The 15,178-nt window shown below is 40.1% G+C and overlaps 1 protein-coding gene across 1 annotated transcript; it reads right to left on the bottom strand.

Moving 5' to 3' along the window:
* Positions 1 to 926: 926 nt before the first annotated feature.
* Positions 927 to 13,865, bottom strand: lhx6a (LIM homeobox 6a). Its single transcript, XM_053340454.1, has 9 exons — positions 13,731 to 13,865; positions 12,726 to 12,797; positions 12,239 to 12,421; positions 9,871 to 9,992; positions 2,269 to 2,489; positions 1,738 to 1,838; positions 1,527 to 1,622; positions 1,133 to 1,307; positions 927 to 1,023 (listed from the first exon to the last, which is right to left on the bottom strand). Exons 1-9 carry the CDS (start codon positions 13,806 to 13,808, stop codon positions 944 to 946), a joined length of 1,128 nt encoding a protein of 375 aa, XP_053196429.1. The 5' UTR covers positions 13,809 to 13,865; the 3' UTR covers positions 927 to 943.
* Between the last annotated feature and the right edge of the window lie 1,313 nt (positions 13,866 to 15,178).

Below are 15,178 nucleotides of genomic sequence, written 5' to 3'. Positions count from 1 at the left end.
CACAACCCCAGACATTGTGCTTTGTGGTTTTCCTTCATGATTAACAATTATGATGCTACAATAGAGTCTGTGGACACATTTTGTGATTTTTTTCATTGCTAGTCTATATCATAAAATTTTAAAAAAAATACCCCAATATTTGTTTAGTGATGAATTAAAGGCTAAATTGGTTGAATCATTTCTGTTGGTAGGTATGTTATCTTTTAATCATGCAAAAAATAAGGCACACTTTTATTCTTTAATTAAAATCTAATTCTGCACCTCATTTCAATGGAAAATTGACCAAAAAATGTAACTGGGTTTTCAGAAGTCATAAAGTTACCATTTAATTCCTGGAGAAAATATTTCAACAGTGAGCATATTTCATTTAGGTTTCCTTCATGGTTGCTTAGAGAGAGAAGAGGGAGGTGTCTTACCTCTAATGTGGTCTACTGTGTGTGCCCGGCTTTGGGCCACAATGACATTTTCCCTTTAAAATTTTCCCCCTTTTGTTTGACTCTGACAGCACTCAAGAGGTTTCAGTCCTGCTTCCTTGGTCAGTTTCATCCCTTTAAAACTCCCTCAAACTTCAAGTCAAGAGGGCGGATGACAAAAGTTGAGGATGCTGTACATGGGGAGCAAAATGGGTCCTTTAGGTGGTGTAAAATACAGTCAGTGAGTTCCTGCTAATGATAAATGCTTCACAGTCATTTCGACAGACTGGCTCCAGATGGGATATTCCTGTCCTCAGAGTGAAAAAAAAACATAATGACGGCTGCATCTTAGTTTTTCCTCTTTCCTCCCATTTCAATTACTTTTTCCGAGCGGGCAGGGCTCCTGAAAGATGTGTCTTTTCTCTAAGCTGACTCCTGCTTGACCCCCGCGTCAGGTCGGCAGCGTCAGTGATGGGAGATCAAGGGTTAGGTTCCAGAGGTTTAGGGGTCATGAGGGTTATGGTGGAGCGCTAGCGGCTGAGGGGGAGCTGGGGCAGCGACATGGCCTGATGAGGGAGACTCTGAGAGGTCAGGACGGAGAAGGGATGACCTGGAGAACACACAAAAACACAAAAAAAGATTGTAAAATCTTTGCAAAATGTATGTAACATTAAAATCATTATAATAAACACATCGCAAAAAAGTAATCTACAACTTACTGTCGATGTACCCATGAAGGGCCACCATGCGCGCCCGCTCAGGACTGCCAAAGGGGGAGTAATGCAGCTCATCAGGCAGGGACGAGGGTATCCTGGCCTGGGGATGACCTTGGGGAGCCCCACTGTGCTGGGGCGTGTGCTTTTTGTGTCTTGCTCTGCAGTTTTGAAACCACACCTATGAAGACGCAATGTAACCAGACATCATGTGGCTATATTCTTGAATAGAATATGTTGATTTATTTCCACAAATGCGTTTTTAAAAATCATAAATGACAGAGAAAACCGTGAAAACATTACTTTTTACAATAATTATATTGACATCATGATGATCTGAACTTTTTTTCATTTCTTTGTAGACTCATTAGCAGAAGAGTGTGGAGGTCTGTTTACTGACCTGTATAACTCTCCTGCTGAGGCCAGTCATGTCAGCTAGTTTCTGTAGCGTCTGGGCATCAGGATTGTTGTCTTGGGCAAACTGAGCCTGCATGATCTGCATAAAGAGTACAAATCAGCTTGAAATGCAAAAATCATAAAATACTGTAGTTAGAATTAAAAGAAAGAAAGACACACAAGTTGTATCTGAAAATTTGGTGCAAATTGCTGACCTGTAGCTGTTCTGCAGTGAAGGATGTCCGTGCCCTTTTGGCCGGTTTGGGCTGACTGTCTTGTTCTGTTGGAACAGCTCCCTCTAATGTGATGCCGTTGCCTGAAACACATAACAGTAGACATGAGATGACTGACAGTTGAGTTATGATCATTTAAAATGTCCAGGACAGTAGCAGGAAATGTATTTGAACAAGAGGGTTAGGGTTAGGGTTAGGGTTTGGACACTGTATCATAAAGGGACTTAATTATGATTTTCTTTAGCTGGGATCCAAATTTGAGGTTCCTGAGCTGCAGTAACATGACCTACTAATCCACTCATTTTGTGGGCACCCGTTAGAAGAAACTAGTCAGACATATTAAATCATCAATTATATAACAAATTTAAGTTATGCTTTGATTATTTTGGAGGTGCTCACAGAATATTAAAATGCATGACTTTGGATAAATCTTGCCTTGGGAGGTGACTCTTGAGCAAACATTTGCACAACCACAGAGAGCCATTGCATTAAATTTGCCAGAACCACACTCACCACTCTCGGCCGCTCGTTTGAGGTTCTCCACCATGGTGTCGTAGTGGATCCTACAAAGGACCTTCTCCTCCACCAAGCCAAACTCCTCTCCCGTGGACAGCTGCCTCTTACAGGAGTAGCACGCAAAACATGCCAAGTGGTATGCGTTTCCCCTTGCACGGCGCACCCAGTCGCTGGCGTATATCTGCCGCCCACAGCGGGCACACTTAGTACCAAACCTACTGTGAGAGAGAGAAAAAGAGGACAACAGAGGCAGGGGAGCCAGGAGAAAGACACAGAAAGTGGAGTTAGTGGTTTGTAGATGGGGTGAAAGAAACATTTCGGAAAGAGGAAAAAATTGCAGCAATAGATGATCTTTTAAATCTTATCTCGAGGTCATTTCCAGATAATACACACACAGAATGGAGCTGAAGTTGAAAATAAGTGTTTTAACTTTAAGTTTTGGCAGAACTCAAAGGCTTTAAAGGAAGAAACCTTGGAGGAGGATATGGCCTTCAGAAAAAGAGTCCTGACTGCGGCTGCAAGCTGAGCCTTGAGTGCAAACAAACCAACACCTGCAATTTCCTGACTGATGCATGAAGTCCCTGACATATACACACGCGCACACACACACACACACACACACACATACACACACACACACCAGAGAACAAACCAACACACAAGTAAACCACGGTGGTTATACACACAGTGGAAGATGAAGAAAGACTTGGATGACATCACTCCATATCGTAACTGTAACTGATAGCAACAGTGAGGTCAGGCGGCACATAAACTTAAACCACCTGACTTACTGTTCTGGATGAATGGGTGGGCGGGGAGGGTGGGGGGTTGGGGCTTGAGGGGCACAAAGAGAACAGATGAGAGATAAATTGACAAAGTTACAGAAAGAGGGGCTAGGAAGTGAACAGGTTGGCGAGTGTAAACTTGTTGGGTCAGCAAACGCTTTAAGGTAATTCTTCATAACCTCGAAGCAAGATATTAATAAACACTTCAAAATATTTTAATTACTGTAAATGTGTTTGAAGACAGAATGGGACAGCACAAGGGCGAAAGGGCATAAGACGAAATATAGACCACCATAGATTTAATTACGCTACATGATGTTCAGGCTCTCTCGGAGATCAGTGCATGAAGTGCATTGAAAAAAAGTTATTTTCTTGAAGGATAAAGCTGGCAGTGGTATTCATACATTTTTCTAACTGCAACTAATCCCATGAAAAGTTGTTTTTTTTAAGTGTTGACTGAATATGTTTCACCTTCACTACCATGTGTGTGGCACTCTCAAGTCCATTCAATTGTTCTGAAGATGTACATCTTAAAAAAGGGCTCACACACATGTAGTTTTACTAAGTAGCCTCCTAAAACTGCTGGAAACTGTAGTTTTTAAGTAAAAGAGGAGAAAATACTACATTTAATGAGGATTATTTTCACATGTGGTGCTAGTGAGTACCAAAGAAGTATAAACAGTACTTAATGCAGCAGGATAGAATTGACTAAATGAACTACAGTGCCTATTTTCATCGTAATGTAAAAACATTTGTAACACTACGACTGACTGATGTGTTTTTAATATTTTTTGGACAACAGCTGATGTCTGACAGAGGGATAAGATCAGGCTTTGGCTACACAGACAATACTAGGATCAATTCAATGTTAGGTTTGGTCTTTCCATGGGATTTGTTAAAAATAAGAATATCGCCAGACTTATTCCGTAACTGCGATAGGGTTCGCTGAACAGCTGGCACTGTGGAGTATCCAAATAAACCCCCACTTTGAGACAACTGAAATATTATACTAATTTCCTGTTTTACAAAAGAATCAAAAGAGATTAAACTCCTCCTTTAAAGAGCACATTAAGGGTTTAATGGATATAAAACCCCTTTAGGTATGAGATGGTTATGGTTATTTTAAGGTCCATTGTTGGGGTCAGCAGCTGCCAATCCCAGTGAAGGAGGCAGGATTTGTAAGCAGTCTGAGGGGAGGGAAAGTGCTGCCTCAGGGGTAAAACTTGGGGCATGAAGCATAAACAGGCACATTATAGTAAACAGCACTGCATCATATTTTACAACAGGTCTTAGTTCAAATTGTAACAACAGTCGACACTGGTCAGGGTATCAAGAGGTGACGCAAAAGAGGGAAATAAATGTGACAGGAGGATGCAAACACTGTATATTTCCCACAGCTTTAAAAAATACAGCCCTAATTTCATCAGAGAAAGCAGATACTTAGGGAGAGCTCACGCAAGCACGGTATCACAAACAAGAGCCAAATGCAAAGAGCAGTCAGTAGTTGGAAGCTGTGAAGGAGGAAAGACGTGGTGAGGGCAGGATAAAAAGACGTGGAAGAGAGGCGGAGAGAGCTTCAGCGCTGAGGGAAACAGGCAAAGTGAAGAGCATCAGTGGGGAAGAGAGAGCAGGAGGAAGGGGGTGCAGGAGAGCACAAGGGTTGCCAAGTGAGTGGGTTTGGCAGCGAATCAGTGCACTCAAGTCCACTCTATCTGGGATGAAAGCATACTATAGCCCTGACATCTCACAAGCTCGTGCTCCTCCTTATGGATATGAACTGCTAGGCCAGAAATGTCATTTTCATGCATGTAGTACGGTAAAGGATATTTATAGGTCATCATTAGATACCTACTGTTTGAGCGTCTCTTATCTGTTAGTGTCTCTGAATGTTTGGCTTCCTGCCTTCTTGGTTTCTATCATGGCTGTCAAGTAAAGCACATTTCCATAACACAATGATGTCCAAATAAAAATAGAGCGCCTACATTTACCAGACCTGACGTTCCACCGTAGCAAACAAATTCATTACAGCATCAGAGCAGTGAGCCCATGAGAAAAAGTCTTTGTGGTGACCTTGAAATAAAACTGTCTGGCATAGCACTTACACAGAGCTTAAGTTGTCACAGATATGTGCAAATTAACCAAAAAACCTCTCATAACCCGATGAAGCCATTCCGGAGACAAATCGACTCCACGGCTTACTGCATGTACGTATCATTTCAGACTGTTATGGAGAATTCCAGCCTGTTTCTACAGTAAAGAGGAAAACATTGTGGAGCATTGCGGCTAATCTAGCATGACAGCTTGTCAGCTTCATACTCTGAGACAGAACCCAGAAAAGCTGCAAATCATCCCTTGTTTGAGCCCCCTCCTCCATCTTCATCTCCTCTGACCCCATCCCTCCTTCTATCCTTGTCCTTTTTTTGTATCTCATTTTGTCTTTGTACCCAGAACCTGGTGTTTATTTTGGAACAATGTCAGTCCTCACTGCCCTTATATCACTCACAAGGAAAATTCTACACCACAAAACTCCCCCCCCCCCCACAGACCTCTTCTACTTGCAACCCTTTCTTTAGTGTAATCTTACCTCCTTGCCTAATTCACCTGCTGCTGAAAGAGGTACACATTTTTTGGATTATTTCTGATGTGCTGTGAGAATACACTAAACTGTATTAGATTTGTCCTAAGAGAGCGCTTGCTTGACTGTGTGGTTTTAAGGCGTGAGGTTCACTTTAGGCCTCCAGTATGGAAATCTAAGAGGGGAAAAAGAAGGAAGTGATCTAGATACTTTACAGTCAACTTCTTTTAAGAGGTTCAAACATATTATCAGGCTCCAAAGTGATCATCAGAAGGGACCTCGAATATTTTATTCTCTGGTCTGGTAAAACTGCACGGTAGACACTGCGAGTACAAGACATTTTCTTTGTAATCACCAATCAGCTTTTCAGTATGAATAATCTATTTCAATGCTTTGAGCAGTCATTATTTAAATGTGTAGCATTGTACAACAGATGTCTCATTGTAATTTTAATCCATTCAGTTCTTAATAAAAACTCAAATCATTCTCTCTGTGCCGGGTTACTCGTCTTTGTTGCTATGGAGACCTAATCAGCTAACCAGAGGTAGGTTAATGAATGATTATTATAACAATACAGACACACACACACACACACACAAGCACACACCTCACCCACAAGGCTCCCTACATACATGGACTCTGGTTACAGTGTCAGCATCCCAAGGTGCCCCTGATTAGTGCACCAATACAGCTTCCTGTGTGGCCTGCAGCTCACGAACGGGGATGATGTTTCTACGGAGTGAGGCGAGGGGGTCAGGGAAGGAGGCTGATAAAGATATGGTGTGTGTGTGTGTGTGTGTCTGTGTGTGTGTGTGTGTGTGCGTGTGAGCAAGCCCCTGAGGCCTGACATAGGTTTGAGAGGTACAGCCCGTGCTCTGTCCTGCATCCCTATTCTGACATACACACCACCTTTCTCCCCCCTTCCTCACGCACACACACACACACTCACACATTATATGGAGGGAGAGGGAAACCCACTCTGATTTCCTGCTATTACGCCCCATTAAAGCAGCTGTCAGTCCAAAGCCAGATGAGAGGCTGACACAGATGAGGAAATATCTCCAGAGGTTTGAAACCAGCCCAGAGGATGTGGACTCGCACTGGTGTTTAGCTGAGTTTAAATCTGGCCTAAACCCAGATTACAGTTTATGTTTACAGAGGTAACCATTGCACAGGCCCCCAGACCCCTCAGCCTCAATGGTCCTCTTTTATGTTTTAAATAATTTCTCATTTTCCAGAGTTGACTTCCAAGGAAATCTAATAAACTTACAAATATTATTATGCAAAAGAGAAATTTTCTCCAGAGATTGTAACCATATTGAGTAAAGGACTCAGCTCTCAGTTTGCAAAACGTCTTAATAGTTTGACCTACAGTGTATCCAGATGGTCAAATCAATTTTTTTTTCTTTTCATGACAGTATATTATTTCACTTGTCATTCCTTTCTTTGTAGCCTCCATATACAGAAGAGAGCGTACTATTAATCTAAAGATGGGAGTGAAACTGTGTTGTGTTCTGTTTTTGTCTTTGTAATTGTAATAACATGATTCATAGCTTTACATCTTGTCAAGGTGGAAGAGAAGACATTTTTTATGTATGAAACTTCTATGCAAAAAACTAGTTTATAGCATTCATGAGAAAAAAAACATTGAAGAAAATTAGCTCAAAAGAGTATGTGGCTATGAAGCTACAGCAATGAACAATGCATGAGTTTGAAATGTAAACTGCATATTTTTTTTAACATGCATTTGCCTTCATACTCTATAAATAAAGTAGTGCAATATATGTGTAATCTGCAAGATTTAGATTGAAACAGTGAAAATTTAACACTGCTATATTTATGTGTGTAATCTGTAGTGGGTTTTTAAATTGAATCCACCTGAAAATAATGATGGAACTTCAAATCCTTACCCTACACTAATGTGAACACATTTCATGCATTTTAATCACAGTTACTCTGTTGCATATAATTACAGCATATTTGCACTGCAGGATTTGCTAAATAAATTCTCCAATGAGTATATAATACATGACCCTGTGACGGCTACGTCTGTACCACTCATTACCATTTTTGTAAGTCTAACTCTCTGACGTATATTAAAGTCTACTTTACATGTTTAATAATGAATGGCTCACAGTCCAGAGAGCGGTGATGGGGCGAGAGGGTTGAATGGTGAAGGAGCATTTAAATGGAAATGGGTCAGGTAAAATATTATTATTATGTGGCAGAGCAAACATGAAAATCTCCGTTTTGTGAAAAAAAAATGCACAAAATGATTGGCAGCTGCTGGACATGCATAAATAAACAGAAATCTCAGTGTGTGTGTGTGTGTGTGTGTGTGTGTGTGTGTGTGTGTGTGTGTGTGTGTGTGTTTTGATTAGGAAAAGGAGGCAATATACTATATGTCAATATTAATATTAATATGTAGAAGTAAATTAATCATGTTTTCATGTTGAGTATTGAGGTGTATGTGTCCATATTTAAGTGAGCACATATCTGTCCTAGAGAGAGTGTGTGTTTTTAGTTTGAATCACTTTCAGATCAGAAAACATGCTGACCAGGCACTCGGGGCGGTCTAATTGCTGGTCTGCAGGCCTGAGGGTCTGGGGTGGAGGACAACTAATTGCTGGTGATTATAAACCTCAGAGTGGTGGCTTGGTGTCAGGTTTCGATCGAACAAACACCAAAGCTCAATCACAGCACTAAGCACTCACACATGTGCACGAACACGCACACACATGTATATGCACAAATTGGCATGTGTGTCTATGCAATATATACACAAGCTCCAGGCTACTGAACAAAATTTTATTATTATATGCTGTTGCTGGTGTGAACCCCATTTAACCTCAGATACCACACACACACACACACACACACACACACACACACACACACACACACACACACACCAAGCATGCAAAAACAGTGAGACTTAACACACCTCTGCTGCATACATACAAGTGCAGTACATACATATCTAATTATATATAATAACTTGTGGTGAATTCATCTTTGAATCACAGTAAATCAATACAATCTCTCCTTCTCTCTGCAGCTATGTATCTGTACCACACAGTCTGGTCTGAACCATTGGCCTCTCTTTTCCACCAGGAAATTTCCCAAGATGAAAAAGTAATAACACACTGCATTCTTCCCTAAGTATGTCTGTCTGCATCACTATCTATTTGTTTACTTATATTTAGTGTTTTTCTTGCAAACTCAATAGATAGATAGATAGATAGATAGATAGATAGATAGATAGATAGATAGATAGATAGATAGATAGATAGATAGACTTGTTTAATAAATTGATAGATAATACATGTCTGCAGTCTGTTTTAAGTGACTTTTTAGAGGACAAGTAGGAATATAATAGAATACAATACAATATAAAAGAACAGATATGCCTTCTTTTTTTTCTTTTTTTTTTTTTTTTAAATATCTATTGGATTTTCACGTTTTCGTATTTGCCGTTTGGTTTGCTACAGAGCGACCACAATCAATTTCCTGTCGCTTCACGAGCCTCTCTAGAGGTGATTAAACTGCCACGCGCGCTTCATGGCACGTGTTGCATTTACTGCTGTGTGTGTGTGTGAGAGAGAGAGAGTGTGTTAGCCGTTTATTCAGGGGACAAACGATGGGTTCCCTACTTGTTACATTTACAGAAAATATGTTCTTTCGTGACAAGTTACGGCATGGATTATAATTATAAATTCCACTGTGTAATTTAAAATATAATATGACCTGAGCATAAGAAGATGTGAAAATGTGGTTAAAAAACATCCTCTAAAAAGTGAAACACCCCATTTTAAGGTTTTTAATCTGAGGCTTTTAAAAAAAATTATCTGGCAGCTTAAATATTCTCTTTTAAATGTTTTTTTTTTTTTTTTTTTTTTCCTTTTCTTATCTTTACGAGAGATTGGACTGTTTTTGGATAGCCATAACAAATCTGTGGATCTTTCAGCTACTCACTGTAGGTACAGACTGCTATTTAGTTACAGACTTTCAGAGTTATTGAAAAGGTCTTTCAAGAGAGCATGAGGCAACCCGCATCAGGGAGAAGCGTGTATGCGTGTGTGTGTTTGTGTGTGTTAGACAGAGAGAGAGAGAGAGAGAGAGAGAGAGAGAGAGAGAGAGAGAGAGAGAGAGAGAGAGAGAGAGATGCAGAGGAGAGGAGAGGAGGTGTTGGCAGAGAGGACGTGGTATTTTGAAAACACGGTCATAAACTTACCCTACCTGAAATAATCCATTTTACAGAAGATCTCTTTGTTTTTGATGTAGCAGCTGCTGTGCTGACGTAGCGACGTCCTGCACACCGAGCACTCCAGACAGCGCACGTGCCAGATCAGGTTGTTCACCTGCGAAGAGACAACATCCATCCACAAACACACACACACACAAACACACACACACACACACACACACACACACACACACACACACACACACACACACGGCGCTAAGTAATGACTTTTACGTTGTTTGAATTAACATGGTTATGATGTTCATTATTCCACATTACTGCCACTGCTACACTCCACATTGAGCTTATCTTAAATGTTCTGGAGTGGGATAAAGTTTATCTTATTGATGTTATTGACGTCACAGTACTTTAAATATGATTACCTCTAAAGTAGGTTATAATGAAAATATTTTTACAACGACGCTCTTTAAAAAAAAAAACACTCAGAAATATTCGGCTATAATGGATCTACGATGGTATCGTTTCAATATTGACATTCCAGGAACTATATCAGGAATATTTGACTGTATCTGGACGTTATTAGTCTTTAAGAACTTCATGACTTCATCTCCTCCTCATGTATATCCGGGCTATCACTCAATAGCCCCACATATCGATTCTTTGGTCTTCTGCTTCTGTCATCTGTAATTTAATGTATCTGGCTGCTATGATGATTTAATTTCCCTCCTCCAAGTCATCTATCTATCTATCTATCTATCTATCTATCTATCTATCTATCTATCTATCTATCTATCTATCTATCTATCTATCTATGGTGCCTAAATTTAATAGAGACCCTTTCTTTCTCTTTAGCCTAACACACGAAACAGGCTTGTGATTTTTTCAGGAATGATCCCATGATCCACGCCCAATTAAATCAATAATTGTATTATAAGAAAATGTAGAGTAATATTGCTGCTGAAAGGCATGCATTGCTATGATAAGAAATCACGAACCTTAAATAATATTTTCAAGCACAGCGTAGACCTACAATTTTTTTCAGTAATTATGATAGCAAAATAAAAAAAAAAAAAAAAAAAAAAAAAAATTGTCAGTCTTGGAAAACAAGTAGCCAATATTGACTGATTGAAAGACTTTAAAAAAAATGGAAAATGCGCATTTTTTATGTTTCCAAATATTTCATTTGAAAAAAACAGGCCTGATAATTCATGGAAGACTGTCTGCTGCTATTTATGAATCTTATGGCAATTTATTAGCAAAGCGTAATTAATTGTAACATTCTTATTTTTTTAGATCCGCATAAACTGACTACAGCGTCGATGACTGTAAAATATGCTGGCAAAACATCAAATAAAATAATTATTTTCAAACTAGAATGACTACTGTAAATGGTTAACGGAAGAGAAAATACTGCTCTAATAATAACATTAAAATATCACATATATGTATCCATTGAATACATTATAGTTTACAAAAAATATATTTTTCATGATGAATGTTTTTTTTTTTTGAAAGAACTGTTTCAAAGATCATTACAAATAAACTGCAGATAACAGTCCTTTACAGGCTCCAACACAAATAAATGAAGTGTTTTCATTATTACTAATACAATCTGGAAATTTGTTTTTAATAAATATATTTTTGTTTCAAATGTAATAATAATCTTTTTTTTTCTTCTTGTGTTATTTGTACTTCTGCCCGAGAAAAACCCCCAAAGTGAGATAATGAACCGATGATCTTCACACTTCCTAACGAACACACCCATTTGTGCACGAGATTGTTTTGGTTGGACCCACGCGAGCGCACGCGACAACTGACAGTGAGGCTGGAAAACGGTAAAAGCTCAAACATCCTTGTTGTGTCTGCTACCTCCCAAACTATCTCTGCTTCCTGAAATGTCACGGCGGAGACCACGAGTTCAATTCAGAAACAGGTTTGTGTATTTTAGTTAGAGCTGTAAAATAATTATAAAACAGGTTATAACTGCATTAAAAGTGTCTGTACGCTAGTTTGGCGACGTTTAGTCCATAGCGACGGTTATAGTTGGTACATTTCTTCCCTCTTCAGTTTTGTAGCCTGCAACTATTTTTTTCCAATGTTTATATTATTATCCCAGACTTTGAATCGACGCCTAAAGTTGATCAGGCCTTGTGTTCATTCCGGTTCATCTGCGCAAAAACACAGCAGGCCTGTCAAAAGCAAAACAGCACCGGGGTCAACATGGCACCCGACCCTCGCCTGCTCCTGTGCACACACGCTTTTTGCTGCCTATGTGTAAAATATTAATAATAATAATAATAATAATATAAGAGTAAACAAACAAATAAGACGCCTCCATCACCAGACGGCCAGTTTCTGTCTGTTTTTTCCCCCTGTTTTTTTTTCTAGTCGGCCTCTCACCTTCAGCAAGTATCTGTCAATTATCTCCAGACCGCAGCTGGCGCACATGTTCTTCCCGGTGGACGGCACAGAGCTGGCGGTAGAGGTCGGCGAGCACACTGAGGGGGTGGACGGCGTGCTCGGAGACGAGCGAGTGTCTTCCCGCTCCATGTTGGACCGCTGGGACTCTCTGTCCGACTGAGACTGCAAGAGGGCATCAGTTGTTTCCACAAATCAGAATACAGCTCAGTCATACACACATAAACGGCCTACACACACACACACACATACACACATACACACAATCCTCATCTCCACAGTTACAGTTTGCAGATGTCGCCATTTTCATGATGTGGTCCAAGCAAGCCGGGCATAATTCACACATTTAAAAATATATATTTGAACATTTCTACATCTGCATTCTCTACTTGCGCTGCCCGCAATAGACCAACTGAATGATCCGTACATTTTTTTTCAAAGCACCAAAAAAAGGCAATAAAGCTCTCACCATTGGCGTGTGTGTAGAGTCCACACTGCAGCGCGAGGCTCCCGGTGTACTCTGGTGCTCGGGAGAGATCACCTACAAGACAACGTTCAGTAAACGGAAAGTCTTCATCATTTTTCCCGTCTCATCTTCATCTGCGAAATCCTCGGGTAGACATTTGCAGACAGTCCCTTCAAGGCTACTCCTATATAAAGTAGTCCTGACAATAAACCCCGGTTAAAACTGTTTAAAGGGGGCCCCCGCAACAAAAGGCACATTTTAATGAAGCTATTTCAATTTGGATTGATTTTTTTCCCTGCCCTTAACCCATGCCTCTCAGAATAATAGTATTTTCTTCGCAATCCAGGACACGAGAGTGGAGGGAGGGAGGGGAAAAAACTACCTGTAATTACAAATAGCTTGAAACGCAGCGGATAAGAGGGACCCGGAGTGTCAATTTCAACTGTCAATCAGAAAAAGGCAACGGGTCACCCAAAGAATTGCAAATTTGATTTTTAATGGCTGTAATTAAAATCTAATTCTTCTCGGGCAAGTTGGCAGCGCTCGAGAGGCTCGCGGACCGCAAATCACGCTATTCATAGGCTAACTGAGAGGCGCGTGCCTCTCCGCAGCGGCTGGCGCGTGCAGCTGATCTCAGTACACAAGCAGTGATTCTTGTGACATCACAGACAGACAAAACAAAAACTCAAACACGATGCTGCGGGATGGAAATAAACTGCACACTTTTTTGTTTTTAGTAGCAGCAGATTGCTTTACTGCAGAAACGATCAAGAGAGAAGATAAAGAGAGAAGTAAATCTTTAAAAATATTATTACACATTGAGACCACTTATTACTGTTACTGTTATACCTCGTATCATAAGTCATGCATTGTCACGTAAAAAAGCTAATTCAGTCGCAACTGAATAGTGAAGACCAATACAATGCGTAAGTGATGCAACATCTCCAATTTGAGGCTTTTTACGCACAAAGTTGCAGCTCTAGTCGGCCGTTTCCAAAGTATTAGTACCTGCTTGGTGGGAATCCCTTCGGACAGAATCTTATTTCCCTCTGAAAGAGGGGCCAAAACTTCATTTTTCCAGTACATGAACCCCTGGAGTCTCACAGCGTTTTCTCCAAATTCGTTGCCTGGAATCAGGGGAAGAGTCAGCGATGGGCGTCAAAATGTGTACCATCCGTACCGTGCATGGATTCGGGTGTAACTGTCGCACAGCTTTTTGTTTTGAACGCAAAAAAAAAATGTTCTTCGCTTTCTGGTGTTCAAACGCCGCGATGATCTGACTGCATCTCACACACAAATTACAACAAACGTTATGGAGCTATATGAGGAGGCGAGGGTTTTCTTGCTGCTGCTCCTCGGAGAGAGCCTTATTTAGCACAGAAAGGTTTTCTTCCTTGCCCCGTTTCCCCCTCTCTCTCCACTTTTGGGAAGGAGTCTGACTTCAGGAAGTGAATCAAATTGAGGGGTTGGCAGCTTTTTACTCCAAGGCTTCATAGGTGCGGGGGAGAGCGCAACAAGCACAGAACCTGAGCGTCTCTGCAGTGCTGGAGTGAAAGTTTGCGCGACTCTCTGGCCTGCCTTATAGTTAAAGAAGGGGGAGGGAGGGCGAGGACAGAGTTTCATATGCGTGAGAAGGGTGGACACAGTTTCAAATAGTTATGACAGTAACTTACTCAAACTTTGCCGGTGTATGTTTGATATCTCAGGCATTTATAGCTGCTGCCAGAGAGAGAAAAAAAAACACCCGATGTAAATTATAGTTATTTATATAATTGCCATTTATTTGCTACTAGAAATATACAACTGGAACTGACTGTACAGGCATATACAGACTCGTACATATACTGTAAGTAGACCTTTTTATAAACGGCGTCTCCATACACAGAGTTGGATTATACCTGCTCACCAGCATCTGCGTCACAACATAAGAAAGAAACAGAATAAATATAATTGATGTGATAGAACTCCAGTGTGATTGCATTGAAACCCGTATTATGTGTGCATAATGCAATATAAACTATAATGTGGGCTAATTTAATTGTTCATATAACATTTACATGCTCCTACGTATACTCACATGTTTTTAAGCCAGTAATCCAAATGTAAGGCCTTGTTTTTATTTATTTTTTGAAATGTTTCCTATATTATAATAATTAAAATCCGGTTTTTGTATAAAATTAAGTTTAATCGCACAATTAAATGTTTGACTGTATCATATTTAGGATTTGCTTGCGTAAAAATACAAAAAAAACCCACAGCCAATACGATTTACACTTTTGTTTTAAAAAGGGTTGCATTTTAATTAAGTTTTTTTTTATTTAAACCTAACAAACAAATAATGGGGGAAAAAAGAAAAACGCCATTTTTTTAATTGACGCATTGAGCTGATGATGATGATGATGATGATGAATCAAACTGGTGATAATAAACGCACACAGGGGCTTTTAAGGAAAGGG

Source organism: Scomber japonicus, chromosome 19 (assembly GCF_027409825.1).
Source record: "Scomber japonicus isolate fScoJap1 chromosome 19, fScoJap1.pri, whole genome shotgun sequence".
Taxonomy (NCBI): Eukaryota; Metazoa; Chordata; class Actinopteri; order Scombriformes; family Scombridae; genus Scomber; species Scomber japonicus.
This window is presented reverse-complemented; position numbering and strand designations above follow the sequence as displayed.

Bases quoted from the DNA above. Each gene is read 5' to 3' on its own strand.
- lhx6a (XM_053340454.1), bottom strand. From the start codon at position 13,808: ATGTACTGGAAAAATGAAGTTTTGGCCCCTCTTTCAGAGGGAAATAAG. The intron at 12,422-12,725 runs GTGAGAGCTTTA...GCCCTCTTGCAG, and splicing joins ACTCTACACACACGCCAATG to TCTCAGTCGGACAGAGAGTC. The intron at 1,839-2,268 runs GTGAGTGTGGTT...TATGTGTTTCAG, and splicing joins CAAACGAGCGGCCGAGAGTG to GCAACGGCATCACATTAGAG.